This window comes from Gobio gobio, assembly GCF_949357685.1.
Source record: "Gobio gobio genome assembly, chromosome: 6".
NCBI classification, from domain to species: domain Eukaryota; kingdom Metazoa; phylum Chordata; class Actinopteri; order Cypriniformes; family Gobionidae; genus Gobio; species Gobio gobio.
The window spans coordinates 42,512,040-42,533,894 of record NC_137102.1 but is presented as its reverse complement, the minus strand read 5'-3'; the positions used below and the strand labels follow the sequence as shown (position 1 = coordinate 42,533,894).

General features: G+C 36.3%; 1 protein-coding gene across 2 annotated transcripts; it reads left to right on the top strand.

The window, feature by feature from the left end:
• Positions 1 to 562: 562 nt before the first annotated feature.
• On the top strand, positions 563 to 17,714 carry slc7a8b (solute carrier family 7 member 8b). 2 transcript variants are annotated; one of them, XR_013816670.1, is made up of 11 exons: positions 563 to 730; positions 8,913 to 9,117; positions 10,118 to 10,269; positions 12,814 to 12,939; positions 14,966 to 15,119; positions 15,976 to 16,099; positions 16,248 to 16,351; positions 16,449 to 16,545; positions 16,657 to 16,806; positions 16,956 to 17,167; positions 17,274 to 17,699. XR_013816670.1 is itself a non-coding variant. In XM_079819057.1 (11 exons), the coding sequence occupies exons 1-11, from the start codon at positions 610 to 612 to the stop codon at positions 17,372 to 17,374; spliced, it is 1,512 nt and encodes a 503-aa protein (XP_079675183.1). In that variant the 5' UTR covers positions 563 to 609; the 3' UTR covers positions 17,375 to 17,714. The 2 variants fall into 2 exon arrangements, 1 of the variants encoding a protein (XP_079675183.1); XM_079819057.1 differs by having other exon boundaries at positions 16,990 to 17,167; positions 17,274 to 17,714.
• The last annotated feature ends 4,141 nt before the right edge of the window (positions 17,715 to 21,855 follow it).

Here is a 21,855-nt window from a genome sequence, read left to right as displayed (position 1 = left end):
CCTATTTCTGACACAAGGAATAATATCCTACTTTGTTAAATCTTAAAGTCGTAGTTATAGATAAAATATTACAATTAAGAGATTAAAATGTCGATTCATGACAAAAAGTCAAATATCATACTTGTTTTTTCTCATAATTTGTTTTGTATGATTTACCAAAGCATGGGTTTTTCCTTGGATTACAGAAATTGGTTTCCATAAGAACTAAAATTCATGCATTTAAATCTATCTTTTTACAAATTATTTTTGTAATTTTGTCCTCACTTCAACAGGTTTTAATCTTTTAAAGTGTTGATAATATCAGTGATTGTGGGTCAAGAGGTCAAACATATTAAAATGTTATTTGTTTATCTGATTATGACCCAGGTTCATTTGTTTGTTTGGGCCACAAGAATAAGACTATTGTAATTCCAATGGGCCACTGAAAAAAAAAAAAAACTATTTGTAGTTGCGTAATATTGCCTGTTATACTCATCTACTAAACTAGACCAAACCAGAGCTGTAGGCGGGTTTATCAGATTAATATGTTAAGTTTGGGGCGGGAGGATAAAGTTACAGAGAGTCTCAACATTAACACTTAAGCACAGAGTCGCTGCTGTCTGTGTGAAAATGAGCAGCAGTGGCGCCCGACGCAGGGCTGCATCGGTGCCGGACTCAAACACAGACAGAGAACCAGCAGTGGTCTTGAAGAAAGAGATCGGACTCCTCAGTGCGTGTGGTATTATTGTGGGTAAGTCTAAGAAAGAGTGTTTTATGCTTTACTTCACAATTCTCCTTCCACTTTAAATGGTACAAAAATACATTTAGAATGTAGTAGAAGATACATACAACATGTAGAAGATAAGAAGTAGACCTATAGTTTTGTGTCCTCTTAATACATACAAGATATTTTGAAGACCGTTTTAACTGATTTTGTCCAAGCGATGAAAGTGAAAAAAATGTTATGTTTTTTTCTCTTTTATGTTCCATAAGAAGAGCATACAGGTTGTATGATATATTTAAAAATGTAAGAAAACGATGTACTGTATGGTACACTATATTACCAAAAGTATTGGGCCACCCCTCCAAATCATTGAATTCAGGTGTTCCATTCATTTCTATAGCCAAAGGTGTATAAAATCAAGCACCTAGGCATGCAGACTGCTTCTACAAACATTTGTGAAAGAATGGGTCGCTCTCAGGAGCTCAGTGAATTCAATCGTGGTACCGTGATAGGTTGCCACCTGTGCAACTCATGAAATTTCCTCACTACTAAATATTCCACTGTCAACTGTTAGTGGTATTGTAACAAAGTGGAAGCCATTGGGAACAACAGCAACTAGGCCACAAAGTGGTGCCACGTAAAATCACAGAGTGGGGTTAGCGCATGCTGAGGCGCACAGTGCGCAGAAGTCGCCAACTTTTTGCAGAGTCAATAGCTACAGACCTCCAAACTTCGTGTGGCCTTCAGATTAGCTCCAGAATAGTGTTTAGAGAGTTTCAGGGAATGGGTTTCTATGGCCGAGCAGCTGCATCCAAGCCTAACATCACCAAGTGCAAAGCACGCTGCCAACGGACTCTAGAGCAGTGGAGACATGTTCTCTGGAGTGACGAATCACGCTTCTCTGTCTGACAATCCGATGGACGAGTCTGGGATTGGCGGTTGCCAGGAGAATGGTACTTGCCTGACTTCATTGTGCCTAGTGTAAAGTTTGGTGGAGGGGGGATTATGGTGTGGGGGTTGTTTTTCAGGGGTTGGGCCTGGCCCCTTAGTTCCAGTGAAAGGAACTCTTAATGCTTCAGCATACCAAGACATTTTGGACAATTTCATTCTCCCAACTTTGTGGGAACAGTTTGGGGAAAGCCCCTTCCTGTTCCAACATGACTGCATACCAATGCACAAAGCAAGGTCCATAAAAACATGGATGAGTGAGTTTAGTGTGGAGGAACTTGACTGGCCTGCACAGAGTCCTGACCTCAGCCCGATAGAAAACCTTTGGGATGAATTAGAGCGGAGACTGTGAGCCAGACTTTCTCGTCCAACATCAGTGCCTGACCTCACAAATGTGCTTCTAGAAGAATGGTCAAAAATTCCCATAAACACACTCCTAAACCTTGTGGAAAGCCTTCCTTGAAGAGTTGAAACTGTAATAACTGCAAAGGGTGGGCCAACTCCATATTAAACCCTACGGATTAAGCATGGGATGTCATGTTCATGTGCATGTAAAGGCAGACATTCCAACTTTTGGCAATATATATATATAATATATAATATTTATTCAATATGTGATTCAAAAGGATAGTTCACCCAAAAAATGAAAATGTTGTCATTACTTACTCACCTTCAAGTTGTTCCAAACCTGTATGAATTTATTTATTCTGTTGAACACAAAAGAAGATATTCTAAATAATGTTGGTCTGGTTACAGTTGATGGTGCCCATTGACTTCCATAGGATTTTTTTTCCCTTTTTTTCAACAGAAGAAATAAATTCATACAGGTTTGGATGGAACAACATGAGGGTGAGTAAATTATGACAACATTTTCATTTTTGGGTGAACTATCCCTTTAAGTGAGAAATACAATATTTTAACACTGGCTCCATCTTGGCAGAGCTAATGCCGCAGGGAGTTCAAGCAAGTAGTGCCCAAGGAAGGATTATAAAATGCTGAAGAGATTTATCAGTAGGAGTCTGGTGTTAGGTAGCAGGTTTAAACCTAAACTAGGTCAATAACATGGCATGTAATTTAGACTTGAATGCAAGCTCACCAAATGTCTTTGCCAGTTAACTCACTGCTGGGTTAATGCATGTTATCTGAGATTTAAGCTGTGAGTAGGTTTTTGGGTTACAGTGGATCGGGTCACTATCTTCATGTGTTGCCCATTAACAGGTACTGTGGTTTTGGCAATGGTAAGTATGCGTGTGATAATTTGCGTGATCTTTTTTTTCCACACAAAATTGTTAAGGATCTGTCAGATTTAGGTTTTGGATGAGCGGTAAACTGGATAATTGTTAATATGTCCATACATGTGCCCTAGAGAAAAGCAACACCAAAATGCTCAATTGCCATTGTTCCTGTTTTTGCCTTGGATAATTCTTGACCTAAGAAGCTTAGCGAAAGCTAGTAAAGGATTGACAGATTGACGTTTTATTATCTTAAAACGGCATAAAAAAATGGTAACACTTTACAATAAGGTTGTATTATTTAACATTAGTTAATGCATTAGTTAACATGAACTAACCATGAACACCTCTGTTCAGCATTAGGTGTTCTTTGATAAAGTTAGTTCATAAAAATCCAGCTGTTCATGGTTTGTTCATGTTAGTTCACGGTGCATTAACTAATGTTAGCAAGATTTTAATAATGCATTAGTAAATGTTGAAATTAACATGAACTAATAATGAACTGCACTTATAAACCATTTATTTATCTTTGTTAATGTTAACTTTCTATGTTGTTTGCAATTATTTGTAACTTTTTTTATATAATATTTCTTGTATTTAATTTTACATAGCCTATTACATATGATATTTTTTACAGTTTCAGTCATGTTTTATTTTTGTTTTGTTGACAAACAATTAACATTCAGTGTTAACTTTGGCTAAAGATTAAATAGTAGAATAATATTTGTTTTTTTCCATGTGTTAGAAACAGTACAGAAAATCAGAGGTGTAAAGAGTACCTGAAAATCATAACTGAGTAAAAGTAGAGATACCTTACAGCGAAAATAACAGTCACCAAATCTTATACGACTTGAGTTTTAGTCTGAGGCCTGGTTTCACAGACAGGTCTTAGATTAAACCAGGATTAGGCCTTAGTTCAATTTTCAATCTTTTTTTTTTCTTTAAATGTCCCTTAAAAACTACTATTTTAAAAGATATGTCAGTGGCAGTTGCTTTCAGTTCAAACAACTCAAACCTGCATTTTAGTCTGGGACTTGGCTTATGACTTGTCTGTGAAATCTGGGGTTAGAGTATCTGATTTTAACAGTATTTTTACTTCTTTTACATGCCAGTTAAAAACAAGAAACAGTTGATTTGTCAGGAGAGCAATCACTTTATTTTCTAAAGTCAAAACACAACTGAACACCTCAATATTGCAATCAACACAACAGCCAAACGTCTACATACACTCAAGTCTCAGTTAAGCTCAAGTGCTCAAAAAGGGCATAAGTAAACCAATATCCTTCAAAATAGGTAAATTCGAGATAACGGATAAGTAAAATAATGTTAAGTAAATTAAATAGTCCAAATGAAATAATCAAAGCCCACTTGCACTGGACATGCTGGTTCCGACCTCATCACTTGCTGCAGCCATGCATCTCATGTATGAAGCCTGCGATTCACAGCAAGGCCTACCTGCTAATGCACTAGTACATTAGCTTAAAGTAGCCTTGTTGACAAGTTTGGGTGAGTTAGGGCAAAACGGACAAGATATAGTATCTTAAATGCCCTGTAGGTGGCGATATCGCTTCTTTTGGCCCAAAAAAACTATTTCAATATTTCAGCTCCAGAGTTTGAGAGAGATCGTGGTTTCCGGTTGCTTGCCATCAAAAAATCTGCTTGTTATTTAGAAACTAGAAAGTATATTTAAGTCTCTTTTTTCAGTTTAGGCCTCAAACGGTTTTAAACTGTTTCGCGAAAAGACGCGTGAACTCGTGCACTGTTTTCTCTGCGCACAGAGAGATGGTTCGCTTTGCTTCTCATGTTCACGAGTCATTTTTTTGAGAATGGTTGTTTCTGTTATTTTTCCACTGAACTAAGCGATCTGAAGGGTTTTGAGCGCTCTCTATTGTCTCACTGCCATAGCGGGGCTGAAATGCCATCAAAATGTGTGGAATTTTTTTTATTTATATTTATAACATAAATCTATGATATATGAGTTTTCACACAAGCAACAGTGCTGTCTTTCCAAACATCTGCACTGTGACAACAGTTAAAAAAAACAAGTTACTGAGTAACTTTCATAGACACATTCTGTTTTTGTTCTAACAAAGAAAACAACAAATAGCAGAACCGCTGCGTCTCTGAGTAACACTGTGTTTTATTCCTCAATCAGCATATTTGAACATATCAGATGAGTAAATAATTTATTTAGGCTATCCATTCATAAATACAGTCGTTTGCTAAGTTAAATTAATTAGCACTTTGAACGAATCGGTTGAATGAAGGATTCAACTCACTCTTTCAGACGTGACTTGCCGCCACCTACGGGCGGTTTTAGTTTCATGGGTTTTTTGGTAACACTGTACAATAAGGTTCATTAGTTCACATTATTAACTACATTAGTTATACATGAACTAATAATGAACTGCCCTTATAAAGCATTTATTAATCTTTGTTAATGTTAATTTCAACATTTACTAATACTTTATTAAAATCTTGTTAACATTAGTTAATGCACTGTGAACTAACATGAATAAACCACGAACAGCTGGATTTTTATTAACTGACGTTAACAAAGATGAACAAATACAGTAACAAATGTATTGCTCATGATACAACTAATATTAACTAATGAAACCTTATTGTAAAGTGTCACCTTTTTTTAAGTAGCCTATTATTCAATTAATTTAAGCTACTAATTTCATCAACAGTTTTACTAGATTACTTTACAAATACTCTCTAAAAAAATACTTTACTAATACTATCTAAAAAATATTCCATTACTTATTGCTAGTTACTTTCCAAATCCCATATCTAAATCCCCTCGACCAGTTGAACAATTTAAAGTTAGACATGAAACAGCTCTTTTAATTATTTTAAATAAATAGTACAATTGCATAAATTATTCTAGAACTGACCAAAGTATTTAAAGGGAGATGGTTACATTACATTTTAACATAAGATGTAAGAATTGTTGTAGTCTATACAGTATTTAATGGAATCACATCATAAGTAACTAATTAAATTACAGAGAAATTGAGAGTAATTCTTCACTTTTTGAAGGAAAAGTAATTCGATTACAGTAATTAATTAATTAGTTAGTAATGCATTACACCAACAATATGCAACTGCAGTGTAAATCATTCATGCCGCATCTGAGCTGCACTTTATTTGATAGATTTGACAATACAATTAAAAATATTCATCTCTGACTTTATTGCTCAGTGTTATTTAAGGGTTTTGATCTTCTCTCGACTGAGAGACGCATCCTGTATTTTAATGTATTATAATGTCTATTTAATATTACCTCTAAACTTTGACTAGGCTAGGCCTGTTGCATATTGATTGTTCTAGGAACCTCAAAGCATATTTAAATGTTTGTGTATGTTGTGCTACTCTATAATGATGTTCTAGTGGAGGTCATTTGTAGCATAGGTAGGCCCAAACATAAACTCAAGCCCAGTCCCGCCCTGATTCTGTTGATTTGTGCTATTGCTTATAATTTATTCTTACTGACTGTTTGCTTGTCTTAATATTTATTAAAATAATAATAATACTTTTTTTGTGGTGGGGCCAGTGACATTTTTAGCAGGGCATGTAAAAAACTTTGACCAGAATGAACCTAGTTAAGCTCCTTTGCATTGAGCCCTGTAAATATAGAGAGTTCCTTTCAAAACCTGCCTCTTTTGTTATAAAATTAAGTTTTGTTACGGGGAAAAAATAATGTTAAAAGTTTGGGCCCACCGGGCAATTCACTTGGCCCACCCTGCATCTCAAAGCTGGAGCCGGGCCTGGGTGCAATGCAAAATGTATTGAGTAATGAATAATGTAGGCCTAGTCAAGAGAGTAAAGTTGATAATATATTTGGTACAAACTATAAAAAAAAAATAGCAAAAAAGATACACCACTGACAAAAATAAATAATGAAGGAAAGGGACTCAGGAAGGTGCTTCAGTAATAATAGAAAAAAAATCACCTGCATTTCAGTGCAATACAGCTACTTCATTCTATGTATCTATTTTTCCACATCTCTTGAGAATTCCATCTCTTTTCGTTTCCAAACAAAGAAACCTTTCACTGCTCAACAGGCGAGCATTCTTAATATTTTACCAGACTGGTTAAAACCAGCCCTCAAGGTCACAAAGCACTCAAGAAAACCTTACAAGAGAAGAACACAGACTGAGAAGAGCAGAGCAGAGACACATGGTTTTATAGGATATATACAGTATACTGTTCAAAAGTCTGAAGTAAGGTTTACAATGTGGTTGAAAGAAAGTGTCATTATGCTCACCTGGGCTGCATGTATTTGATCAAAAATAAAGTAAAAACAATAGTATTCTGAAACAATAAAATAACTTTCTATTTTAAAGGGGTGATGAACTGAGAAATCAACTTTTTCTTGGGCCTTTGATGTATAAAAGTTCATTGTGATATTAGAATATCCTGTAAGTTTCAGAGCTGAAAACTTCCTTGTTAGTCAAAGAAAAGCTTTTATTGACACCAGGCCCAGAAAACGATAACAGATAAATATGTACGCCTGCTTCTGTAGCCCCACCCACCGACTCGTGGAGCTAAACGGATCGTGCTACCAAGCTATAAACATGGCGAAGAGAGTAATACATTGCGCTGTGCCTGGTTGTGGAAGAACACAGTCCCTGCATAACCTTCCTTTGAATTATAATATTAGGAATGAGTTGTTAAGTCGTGGCCTAATGGTTAGAGAGTCGGACTTGTAACCGGAAGGTTGCGGGTTTGAGTCTTGGGTCCGGCAGTGAATAACCAGCGCTCTCCTCCACCCTCAATATCACTACTGAAGTGAGACCCTTGAGCAAGGCACCAAACCCCCACCTGCTCTCCGGGCGCCGCAGCAATATGGCTGTCCACTGCTCCGGGTGTGTGTGTGTTCACTACTGGGTGTGTGTACTTGGATGGATCAATGCAGAGCACAAATTCCAAGTATGGGTCACCATACGTCACTTCACTTTTTTCACTTTTAAATTTTATTTTTAATGAAGTTCCAGCTCACGTGGGGAAGACATTTGCACGTATGTCCATTTCACCGGATTCGTTTGTAAATAAGAGACTGGATTTGCAGACAGGATATTACATGAATGAATGAAGCTAATCACTAATGTGAGTAAAAATGTTTTATATGTGATAGTATTGCATTGTTACAGATCAAATAAAATGTTACATTGTGTACATGTCTAACTAAACATAACTTACCACTGTCACAGGGCAGCCCAATGTCACGGGGCTATGTGTTTTCCAGACGAGCTACCAATACATATCTTCATAAATAGAGAAATAGCATTCCTATATTGATGTGCATTCACTCTCTTGACTTGATGTTTGAAGGAAAAATACATTCGCGGAAGTTTTGATCATGCAGTCTGCAACATTGGCGCAAGCGTATATCCACAGATGGGGCGGGCCAAGTAATATAAAATAACATTCATATTAATTGCAGGTGGATGAGAGATAAATCATTGTGTTTGCTCTGGTGTTCCGGTTGCCGTTTGTCACACACTTTCAAAACAATGCCTCACGCGTACTCATGTGGGAGCCGAAGCTCATTAAATATGCAAAGCTTATCCAATCCTAGCCGTGGGCGTTTGCTTCCAAGTGTTCAGTGCGGCACGCCCATCAAAACCGACCGTGCCTTGAGAGAGCCTCTAAACCATGGCAGAAAATAGCCTATTAATTATTCATTATGATGTTTTTGAATGTAAAACCCGCGCAAACGTCACAAATAGACCTCAGACAACAGTATACCTTTTTTTTTTTAAATCCAGTTCATGACACCTTTAATATACTGTAAACTGTAATATATTCCTGTGATGGGAAAGCTCAATTACTACAGTCTATGCTTATTACCCCAAGCATGCTTGTCCCATATCCAAAACAATAGGCATTAATAGAGAGTTGGACCTACCTTCTAAATATTGGAACATGATGATTATGGGGATTTACTTTATTTCAGATGCAATGAGCTACAATCAAGTCCTTCTGTTAATTGCAGCTGGTTGTTTGTTTTTATTTTCCAGGTAACATTATTGGGTCTGGGATCTTTGTAAGTCCAAAGGGTGTGTTGGAAAATGCCAGTTCAGTGGGTCTGGCTCTCATAGTGTGGACTCTCACGGGCGTCATCACTGCCGTCAGTGCTCTGTGCTATGCTGAACTGGGCGTCACAATCCCAAAGTCAGGCGGAGACTATTCCTATGTTAAGGACATTTTTGGAGGGCTAGCTGGGTAAGACCAAGTCATTTTTTTTAGATGCAGGGGAGAGCGGGGCTAACGCTTTTTGACGTTCTCAGTTTGTGTAAATCCACTTGTGGTTCAGAGTATTTATTTTTTTCCCACATTAATTGCACACATGTCTAGTACAATTATGTGGTTTTGTTTCATTAATACAGTGTATACTTTTGTTCTTGATTTACCCCTTTTTTTCCCAACATTTCTCCTTTTTTTCTTGATTGTTTAGTGAAATGTGACAACATGCCCCATTTGTAGGGTAGGCCTACATTGTAACATGTGAGGGGCACATTGTAACATGACCAAATGACAGCTAAAAAAATATCCAAGACAAACTAAAATATTTTGTCAATGAAATACAATTATTAACTTTTTCAAATAAAATAATAGCATTTTTTTTATCATTAAAAATAAACACATTTTTAGTTTGACAACAAACACACCTCAAAACACATACAGCATAGTTTAAAAAAATTAAGCATTTCTGAACATCGACTCTTAGTCATTATTCACCTTTTTCTCATGGTTTCTTAAAAGAATTCATAAAAGTATATAATATAATAGCGTAGTTCTGGGGGCTCATTGTAACACAGTGTTACAACATTCCCCATCTGCGCAACTGGGATTTAAACGCGGCTCTCATCTTCTGCTGGTTAGATCAGCATTAAAAACAACAGTTAAATAACAGATATAAGATTAAAATAATAGCAGATTTTTCTTATTTTAAATAAACACAAAAACAGAGATGAAAAATAAGTAAGAAATTTCCTTTTGCTATGGTTAAATAAATGTTCAGTAATATCTTCCAAAGAGATTTTCCAAAGAGATTTTTTTCTCTAAATAATGTTGACATGGCAAGTAGTAAATACATTAAGTTTCATCATCCTGGCATGTGTGGAAAGTGTTAAACCATGTGTTACAACTAACCCGTGTTAGGTTGTGCCCCGCTCTCCCCTAATAGTAATGTAAGGTCTTACAGGGCTTGTCTTCTGAATAGGTTTCTAAGGCTGTGGACTGCAGTGTTGATGATCTATCCAACTAATCAGGCTGTGATTGCCCTCACATTTGCCAATTACGCATTGCAGCCTCTTTTCCCTTCATGCTTCCCCCCAGAGAGAGCTTTGGGTCTGCTCGCTGCCGTCTGCCTGTGTAAGTAAATGCTCACAGTTAGAACATATACAAAACAATATGACTGTCCATGACCACATGTTTTATCCAAAAGCATCCTGTCCCTTCAGATCCAACCCTGCTTAACTGTTTATAATTAAGTGCATCTGAAGACCATGGGTGCGTCTCAATTGCAAAATCCTTCCAGTGCACTGAAACACAATGCACCGTATAAACGAGGACAGTATCGATGCTCACTATGTTCCCTTAACAAAAGTTCTGAAGCATTTAACATAAATCACGTGAGCCAACTCATACACATAATGACATATAATAGATAAACATACATCACTAGACAGGTAGTGAACATAGCTAACATTTATCAGCTATTTACAGTTGAAATGTTGCACGTAACAAGCAAAGTATTTATCATAATTTACTTTAAATAATCTTGAAATATAATGTCACAACGAAATCAGGCTGTTGTTCAGTAGTGATGTTGTACAATGGGGACATTGTCAATTTTGCCCTGTCCTTACTAGTGCATGAATTTTCTACTGATTCACGACCTAGGGAGGTTATGGGGCTAATTGAGACGAACCCTTTGAAGTGTGCTAAATAAATGGGATTAGAGTCTATCGAGTTAAGGAAATTATTGTAATTAAAGTAAAGTGTAAAAATCACTTTATATATATTTTTATTCTTAGTAAGCCTTGACAACAGGTAACGCTTTGAATCAGAAAAGTGGCTTTTCATAACATCTTCTTGCTCAGGAACTGGTTCTAGACACTGTATATTAATACTGAACTGAAACATGTGAAACATTGTGACTCATGGTGGGAGGGTTTCAAAAAAGCTTGTTCACACAGGTCTGTCTTCTCTTGCAAGAGTTCAAATTGTACATGTTAAAACCGCATGTTTATGGCTGTTTCCAAAGCCATGGAATAATGTTGTCTGGCGACTTTAACCATGGAAGCTTAAACCTGTTGGCTGTTCTTGCTTTGTTTTTCAGTTCTTTAATCCAAAGCTGTTGTTTTCATGTTTGTAAATCTAGCAGCAACAATTCAGTATTGATATGAGTGTTTTCAAACAGCAGCTTGTATTGTGTTTTCTGAATTTTATGTTAGTCTATATATATACACTCACCTAAAGGATTATTAGGAACACCATACTAATACTGTGTTTGACCCCCTTTCGCCTTCAGAACTGCCTTAATTCTACGTGGCATTGATTCAACAAGGTGCTGAAAGCATTCTTTAGAAATGTTGGCCCATATTGATAGGATAGCATCTTGCAAATGGAGATTTGTGGGATGCACATCCAGGGCGCGAAGCTCCCGTTCCACCACATCCCAAAGATGCTCTATTGGGTTGAGATCTGGTGACTGTGGGGTCCATTTTAGTACAGTGAACTCATTGTCATGTTCAAGAAACCAATTCGAAATGATTCGAGCTTTGTGACATGGTGCATTATCCTGCTGGAAGTAGCCATTAGAGGATGGGTACATGGTGGTCATAAAGGGATGGACATGGTCAGAAACAATGCTCAGGTAGGCTGTGGCATTTAAACGATGCCCAATTGGCACTAAGGGGCCTAAAGTGTGCCAAGAAAACATCCCCCACACTATTACACCACCACCAGCCTGCACAGTGGTAACAAGGCATGATGGATCCATGTTCTCATTCTGTTTACGCCAAATTCTGACTCTACCATCTGAATGTCTCAACAGAAATCGAGACTCAGCAGACCAGGCAACATTTTTCCAGTCTTCAACTGTCCAATTTTGGTGAGCTCGTGCAAATTGTAGCCTCTTTTTCCTATTTGTAGTGGAGATGAGTGGTACCCGGTGGGGTCTTCTGCTGTTGTAGCCCATCCGCCTCAAGGCTGTGCGTGTTGTGGCTTCACAAATGCTTTGCTGCATACCTCGGTTGTAACGAGTGGTTATTTCAGTCAAATTTGCTCTTCTATCAGCTTGAATCATTCGGCCCATTCTCCTCTGACCTCTAGCATCAACAAGGCATTTTCGCCCACAGGACTGCCGCATACTGGATGTTTTTCCCTTTTCACACCATTCTTTGTAAACCCTAGAAATGGTTGTGCGTGAAAATCCCAGTAACTGAGCAGATTGTGAAATACTCAGACCGGCCGGTCTGGCACCAACAACCATGCCACGCTCAAAATTGCTTAAATCACCTTTCTTTCCCATTCATTGAAGCAACTGCCATGTGATTGGTTGATTATATAATTGCATTAATGAGAAATTGAACAGGTGTTCCTAATAATCCTTTAGGTGAGTATATATATATATATATATATATATATATATATATATATATATATATATATATATATATATATATATATATATATATATATATATATATATATATATATATATATATATATATATATATATATATATATATATATATATATATATATATATATATATATATATATATATATATATATATATACATATATATATACATATGACTGACTTAATTCCTCTTTTTAGTGCAACTTTGCATGGTTACTGTCATCAATTTAAATTTGAATGTATATAATTCGTTTTTTTCCTTGTAGTGCTGTTAACTTGGATTAACTGCTTTAGTGTCCGCTGGGCAACGCGTGTACAGGATGTGTTCACCACAGGCAAGCTCCTCGCCCTCGGCCTCATCATCATCATGGGCATCGTGCAGATCTGCAAGGGTAAATTATAACAGTCCATGGTGCTATGTATAAAATCCATTCATTCATTAACGTCACTTATTTTAAACATATTTTAGAGTTGTTTAAAAGTAAAAGTTTAAAAGAGTAAACATATTTTACTCATATTTTATATTGTTTTCCATATTTTAAAAAATGGTAAGGTTGCCTCCTTATATTTTGCATATTTTCTGATTGCATATGTGACAATAATCCATTCCAGTATTATTTAATTCATATGCTGTTTTCCAATATGTTATGTATATGTCTTAGCTGCAGTCATAAATAATAAAGCAATTTTCTTTCTTTCAAATCAACCTCACCATAAATCACCAAGTTTTTCCTTAAAATTGATGACAGTAACACAAATTCATTATTCCAAAATGTTTAGTTCTTGACATTTACAGAACATATTCCTTAATTATTTCTGCATTATCAGCAAAATATTTAATGTGCGCAAATAATGGCATTTCGAGTGGGCTATGTGCTGTGTACTATTTGTGTGTGTTTGGGTGTGGGGTTCAGGTATTCCTAAAATGTCCCCAGGATGGCAATAGGAACCTTTGATCTTGTGGACCTTTTTTGGTCCTCATGAGGAAAACAGCTTATAAATCATACTAAATTATGTTTTTGTGAAAATGTACACATGCAGAATGTTTGCTGTGAGGGTTGTTTAAGGGTAGGTTTAGGGTCTATGCAAAGTCTCCATAAAAAATGGTAGCCCAACCTGAGGGTGGGTGTTTGTGTGTGTGTAAGCATGTGTGTGTTGCTATCTAAGTGAGGACATACATACCATAGGCGTAATGGTTTTTATACTGTAGAAACTGTACATGCTATCCCCCTATACACGACCATTCTGCATTTTTACATTTTTAATAAAACATTGTTTAGTATGTTTTTAAAGCTATTTTAAATATGAGGACATCTGAAATGACCTCGTATTTCATGTTTACGTCGTAATACCAGTGTAATACCCGTGTCATTATACAAAATGTGTGTGTCTGTGTGTGTGTGCGTGCGTGCGTGCATGTGTGTGTGTTGTTTTTGAAAGATTCTCTTTTGCTGCAAGGCTGCATTTGTTTGCTCAGAAATGCAGTAAAAATAGTGCTATTGTAGAATATTACAATTTGAAATACATGTTTTCTATTTGAATATATTTTACATCTATTTATACATGTGATTTTCTGTCATCAGTGTCACATGATCCTTCAGAAATCATTCTAATATGCTGAATGTGCTCAAGACAGATGACAAAACAGTTTGTTTTGAGTGCTGCTTAACATTTTTGTGGGATTCGTGATGTATTTTTTCCTGAATTCTTTGATGAATATAAAGTTTAACAGAACAGCGTTTATTTGAAACAGAAATCTTTTGTAACATTATACATCTCAATTTTGATGTCACTTTTTGCAATGTTTTTGTAATATTACATTTGTTTAATGTTAGACTTTTATGTGTTCTTGCTAAATGCTCTTTATTCACCAAAGGCCTCGTAATAGAATTTGTATTGTTTTTACCACTGCCATAAACATATTTCCGAAAATGAATACAGTCTAAATTATGTATCAGAGCAAGGAAACAATGAAAGCATGTGAAGTATTAGATGTGAACATGAAGGGCTTGAATATAAGAGGGCAGGTATTAAGCTAAGAGTATTACATAGGCATTTCATATTTGACCCATTTTAGCACTATAAACAAAAGAGCACAAATCCATTAAGCACAGACAAGCTCACATATGAAGTCGACTGTCATGCTGGGCCGTTTGTAGTCTGCTTTCATGTGCTTGGTATCCCTAGGACAAAAAAATGAACGCTGAATGTCTTCTCAAACAAATCCTCAAAGAAAGAGCCATTGATTTTGATAATGGAAAGTGTACTTCACAGTGTATAATATGCTTTCCTGCAACAAAAATGAAAAATTAAACTCGTTATGCAGTAGCTTATACAACTTTCTCCATTGATTTGAGTACTCTCTACATATTAATTCAGGCACAGGACATGAAATGCTTCTCTGTTTTGTGTCTCCAGGTCATTATTATTGGTTGGAGCCAGAACATGCATTTCACCCTGTCCAGCCCTATGACATGGGCCGCATTGCACTTGCTTTCCTTCAGGGCTCCTTCGCTTATTCAGGCTGGAACTTTCTTAACTACGTGACAGAAGAGCTCATCGACCCCTACAGGTGCACTGTCATTTGACAGGGATGATGTACAGTCAGCCAGTAACAAAATAATATCACAAAATAATAAACCCCAAAAGAGAAAGATCTTAGAGAGCTTATTTTATGAAATCATTTCCATGCAAAATAAGTAAAAACTAGTCAAAACTTGTGTGGATTAGCCTATTTAAAGGCACAATTTGCAAGATGTTTCCAACAATGTTTAAATCCAGAGAAATAAGCCTTTTGTACCAGGACACAGACTGTGCGTTGCCTTTCAATGACACCTGTGTTACCCTCGATTTTATTTTGTAGAAACCAGAGACTCTTTAATATAACTAATCATTGTTAGTATCATGTTTTACCATGCTTAATATCGATCTAGCTTACTGCAGTGTGCAACAAGTGTCTCATAGCAGCCGCCAAGCGAACACACAGTAACGTTAGTAAATAATTTTCAACACACTCAAATGTATCTAATATGATCAACAGCGCTGCATTACCCCACATCAATATTGACTTTTAGCAACTAATCTGCTTCTCAATTTTTTCTGCTGAGAAAGAAATCTCATGTAGGCTATCAAGTTAATTCATGTATCTCCCATTCAGTTTCAGAAGAGATTTCAGCAGTATCTCAGACTGTTCGGGTTTATCAAGAAAGCAATACTGAAACATCGGAGATTTGTACTTAAATATTTCAAATTCTTCAGATATAAAAGTAATGGGGGCTATGTGATTTGTTTTATGTCTATGTTTTATTTCTCATGAGGCATTTTATGAGAGACAAAGTTGCTATTCATTTCCTACTCTGGACAGATACAGCTTTGCCCAAACAAATTACAATCAAGATTCAACCCATGTTTTAATTCTTTCTTTACAGGAATTTGCCTCGTGCGATCTTCATCTCAATCCCTCTGGTCACTTTTGTCTATGTATTTGTGAATATTGCGTATGTTACAGCTATGAGCCCTCAGGAACTGTTGGCCTCTAATGCTGTTGCTGTGGTGAGAACTTCATTAGAAACATTAAACAGCCTATTCAACATCAGTAGATCTGACTGATTTATCTGACATTATTGTCTGCTCACTTGTATGAACTTGATCAGCTTTAACTTTTTTCTTTGACCCCTGTTTCTTTTTTAATCTCCATCAGACATTTGGGGAAAAGCTGCTTGGGGTGATGTCATGGATCATGCCCATTTCTGTGGCTCTGTCCACCTTCGGAGGGGTCAATGGATCCCTTTTTACGTCATCTAGGTCAATCTTAACGTGTTATTTCTCATTTGCTCTTTCAGTTGGCATTACATTATCAGCATTATCATTATCAGGGTTATTGACAGTGGATCTTTCTCAGGTTGTTTTTTGCTGGTGCAAGGGAGGGTCATCTTCCCAGTCTGTTAGCAATGATTCATGTGAACCGCTGTACACCCATCCCAGCTTTGCTTTTCAGTGTGAGCTCTTTATTTCTTTCCTTAGATTATGTAAAAAGCTTTATTTTCTAAATGATATGCTATGTGCTGGTAGGCGCTTGTATTCTAATCAAATACTGATTCATTTTATAGTGTATATCAACTCTGCTGATGTTGTGCACCAGCGATATATACACCCTCATCAACTATGTTGGTTTCATCAACTACCTGTTTTATGGGGTCACTGTTGCCGGGCAGATTGTGCTTCGCATCAAAAAACCAGACATACATCGGCCAATCAAGGCAAGGCTGAATCTTGTTGACTTTATTTTGTAGTTTTGATATAGTGTTAAACCTCAAGGGCTGTCAGATCCCAGCATTAGCCTGTGAACAATAATTATGTATAATTATAGATTTCTTTCTTTCTTTCTTTTTGTACTGTGCATGTGTAGTCCTTTACTGTAATCAACAGGTTTCACTCCACAGGTGAGCTTGGCTTGGCCAGTCATTTTCCTGATTTTCTGGGCATTCCTGCTGATCTTTTCTCTGTATTCTGAGCCTGTGGTGTGCGGCATTGGTCTGGCCATCATGTTGTCAGGTGTTCCTGTGTATCTATTTGGTGTGTATTGGGAAAATAAGCCCAAGACCTTCAGTTCTCTTGTTGGTATGTTTTAAGATTATGTCAGTTATATTTGCATTAGACTAAACAGATTATGAATGTTGCCTACAGAGGCTAAAGACACTCCATCTGATGTGTTCTGTCTACATAGCTAAACTGACACACTTGGGACAGAATCTGTGCATGGTGGTTCGTCCAGCTGAGGACAGAGATGAAGACAAAGAGGAAGCTGGAAAGGTTCAGGTTCATTGATGGATATGAGCAATATGAGTTTGGTAGATTTTGAAAATGCAAAACAAACATGCACACAACTGTGGAGACTACATTAATCATTTAAAAATATGTATTTTCATTTGTAAGACTGGCCTTCAGAAATATCCTTGGTGCAATACTGCCACCCATTGGCAAGATTATTAGACGCAATATAAATATTGCAGAGAATTTTGTATTTTTATATTGAGCATATTAGTTGATGTTCTCTTGATCAGTCTCTGATGTTTGTATTCCCTAAATTGTATTCTCTATTTTTAAAATGGTTGAATAATTATGGTGAAGATAAACACATTTTTGCATTTGTTGTGTGCAATTGTTTAACGTTTATTCACATTTAAGACTTATTGAAAATACATTTCCACCCAAAACAACACAAATAGCAAATGAGGAAACAGAGGAGAGAGAGAGACTTGACTTTTAAGCCTCTTTTATTTCCAAACATTTTTGAAAAAAACATTACATATTACATTACACAAGAAACATTACTTAAACATACTTACATAAATATGCTATATAAGCACATCAAAATACATTTAAATTTTAAAACATTATATCATAACCACTTTCAGGAAGAAAGAAAGAAAGCTGTATAATAAATGTGTATTTACCAGCATGCAATCTTGCCAGCATGGAAAAGGTCTGTAATTATATGAAGAATAGCATGCTGTGTTATATAACCCACATCCTACACCCTTCTTTCATGGTGGACAAGGACAACAAAACACGTCCAGATTTCTGTTACACTGTTGGCCTTCACAGAATAGTGAAGGTAAGGAACTCAGCACCATTTGACTGGAGAACTACTTTAAACAGACCCATTTCAGCACTGTGGCCTTTATCGAGGTTAAAATATATTAAGTTAAAATAAATACATTTAATACAAACTAAAGCAAAGTTCAAAATTAAAATCAAAATGTGATCATTAGAATTTACCAGAATGTGACATCTACCAGTTAAAATACATTATATAATACATTATGCAGTGGGCTGCTATACAGACCCCACAGTGTTTAAAACAGTGTGACTTTATTTCACTGCAGTCAAGTGAGATACACCCCAATCCCTCAATGCACAGTGCTGTCTAAGAACAGAGTTGGCAGAGTTCAGCTCGTGAACAAATACTGGATAAATGAATGTCAGCTATGTTTCAATTTCACTCATTAGACAATACTTATTTATTTTCTACTAGTCAGTCACTATCCCAACAGTGTGACAAGTGATATTGCTCTATCAACAAATTGTACACTTGACATTCTATATGCGAATCTGGGGTTCAGATATCAACTTTTCACTTCCTGTTCAGCCTATTTCAGTTTACAGTTCCTTTTTATGAGAGACTAGTATCTAATTTATCCCACTAACATCTTTGGTATCTGGTGCATCCGGAAAGTATTCAAAGTGCTTCACTTCCACATTTTGTTATGTTACAGCCTTATTCCAAAATGGATTCAATTAATTATTTTTTTCTACAAACAATACCCCATAATGACAGCATGAAAGAAGTTTGTTTGAAATCTTTGCAAACATATTAAAAATGAAAAAATTTACATAAGTATTCACAGCCTTTGCCATGACACTCAAAATTGAGCTCAGGTGCATCCACTGATCATCCTTGAGGTGTTTCTAAAACTTGATTGGAGCCCACCTGTGGTAAATTCAGTTGATTGGGCATGATTTGGAAAGGCACACAACTGTCTATATAAGGTCCCACAGTTAACAGTGCATGTCAGAGCACAAATCAAGCCATGAAGTCAAAGAAATTGTCTGTAGACCTCCGAGAAAGGATTGTATTGAGGCACAGATCTGGGGAAGGGTAGTGATGGGCAGACCGAGGCTTCGTGAAGCACTGAAACAGTTGAAGGTTTCGAAGCTTCGAATCAATCCGTCACCCGTATCTACGTCGACATCTAGTGGTCACTTGCATGTGTTGATCTGAAATAGCTACCTTGACAAGGATCCATGAAAAAAAAAAAAAAAAAAAAAAAAAAAAAAAAAAAAGTTTTTAACATCTATCTGCCAACTATACATGATCTTGGTTTTGTAACCTGTAGCCTCCTCATTGTGAATAACTATAGTTTTTTTGTGGTCATGAAAAATGAACACTAATAAAATAAATAAAGCCACAATGTATCACATTTGTTACATAACATTTTTATTCAAAAATATTATTTGCTCTGCTGTTGAAGGAGTAAGCTGACTTCTTTTTTTTTTAAATATAATTTCTCCAGCCTTTGAAAAAATCCTCTCACATGGGACACTTGTCCTCCGCACCCTCCAAAATGCCAGGATGAGTGCTCCTCAAATGGTGCATCAAGGCTAGCTGCCTATCAAAATACACACATCTCACTTTATTTGGTGTTTCCAAATGGAAATGCTCCAACGCCACAGATGTACGGCATCTCTTGTAATGGACAATAACAAAGATAACTTCCTGATTAACAACATCCTCATGCTGGGAAAATTTTATATAGCCTTCACAAATGCAAGTTCTTAAAGGTGAAACCAAGATTTTATTAATTTCATAATGAGCTTAACTCTTATACAAAAGCCCTCAAAGTTATGAAAATGCAATCAGTCTTTTTTCCATTATAGAAGAATATGATCTTCAAACAAAACCCTAGCCCCTTTAATGTTTTTGTTTCTTTTATTATGATTTGCCTGATATATTTTTCTACTGTACTTTCAAGCACCTGATCTGTATTTTGTAATATAAAAATGTTCTGTTATTGCCATGCTGTTTGTAAATTATTATTTGTTCAGCAATAAAATAAATGTACGGCATCTCTTATGTGGAGCCTCCATTTTTATCTATTCTATTAATATATCTATCTATCACCTATGAATCTATATAATTCTATATCTAACTTATGCTGTGCTATCTGTCACTATATATGAATGTGTCACTATATATATCCTATCTGTCACTGTCTATCAGTCAATACATCTCATTTAAATCTAGCCTAAATATAGCCTATAACCAAAGCGCACTATAAATCTCACTTATATCACAAAATCACTGCTATCACAAAATCTCTCTCCTCTCACAAAAACCCACGAGGTGAAGATGGATTTACTTCACTTTTAAACTGTGGTGAATTTGGTTCATACAGATGTGTGACTGTGTGGTTTGTTCCCACCCCCTTTAATCAACGCAGTTTCGGCAGGCGCCACCTGATGAAACACAACCAGGCACTACTCATCACCTGGCCAATATCATCCCTACAGAAGCGTGGTGGTGGCAGCATCACGCTGTGGGGATGTTTTTCAGCGGCAGGAACTGTACAGAGACATCCTTGATGAAAACATGCTCCAGAGCGCTGTGGACCTCAGACTGGGTGAAGGTTCCTCTTCCAACAGGACACACGACCCTAAGCACACAGCCAAGATAACAAAGGAGTGGCTACGGGACAACTCTGTGAATGTCCTTGAGTGTCCCAGCCAGAGCCCAGACTTGAACCTGATTGAACATCTCTGGAGAGATCTGAAAATGGCTGTGCTCCGACACTCCCCATACAACTTGATGGAGCTTGAGAGGTCCTGCAAAGAAGAATGGGGAAAAACTGCCCAAAAATAGGTGTGCCAAGCTTGTAGCATCATACTCAAAAATACTTGAGGCTGTAATTGGTGCCAAAGGTGCTTTAACAAAGCATCAAGCAAAGGATGTGAATACTTATGTAGGCTACATGTGTTTGTTTGTTTGTTTGTTTGTTTGTTTGTTTGTTTGTTTTTTTGCAAAGATTTCAAACAAACTTCTTTCATGTTGTCATTATGGGGTATTGTTTGTAGAATTAAGAAAAACAATTATGAATGTAATCAATTTTTGGAATAAGGCTGTAGCATAACAAAATGTGGAAAAAGCTGTGAATACTTTTTGGATGCACTGTACACTAAAAGATGTTGTTTCAACCCATGATTGGGTCAAATATAGACAAAACCCAACTGTTGGGTTTATTATTACTTTAATTAAATAAAATAAACCAACAGTTGGTTTTTTAAACAATCCTGAAAAATATTTTCTCCAAAAATATTGAGCAGCACAACTGTTTTCAGCATTGATAGTAAATGTTACTTGCAACAAACTATTTTATGAATTCATGAAATACATACAGTAATTGTACACAATACATATACTGAGAAATAACACACACAAAAAAAACACTATAGACAAACAGTTAGCCTATATAATGGGAGATGAAGGAAAAAAACAACAAACAAACAAACAAACAAACAAAAAGGTAGTGAAAAGGAATATCTTGTCATCAGAATATGTATTTGGGGAGTAGTTAGATAGATGTTATTTTAAAGGGTATTTAGTAATTTATCAATTTTAACCAATTTTGGAAAAATATAGCATAGCCTAGCCAATAGGCAACTGAATTATTTACTACGAATAAAAGTAATAACCTAAACATTGCTATTAGTTATTTTTATATAATACATGTAATAATACTTTGTAATAT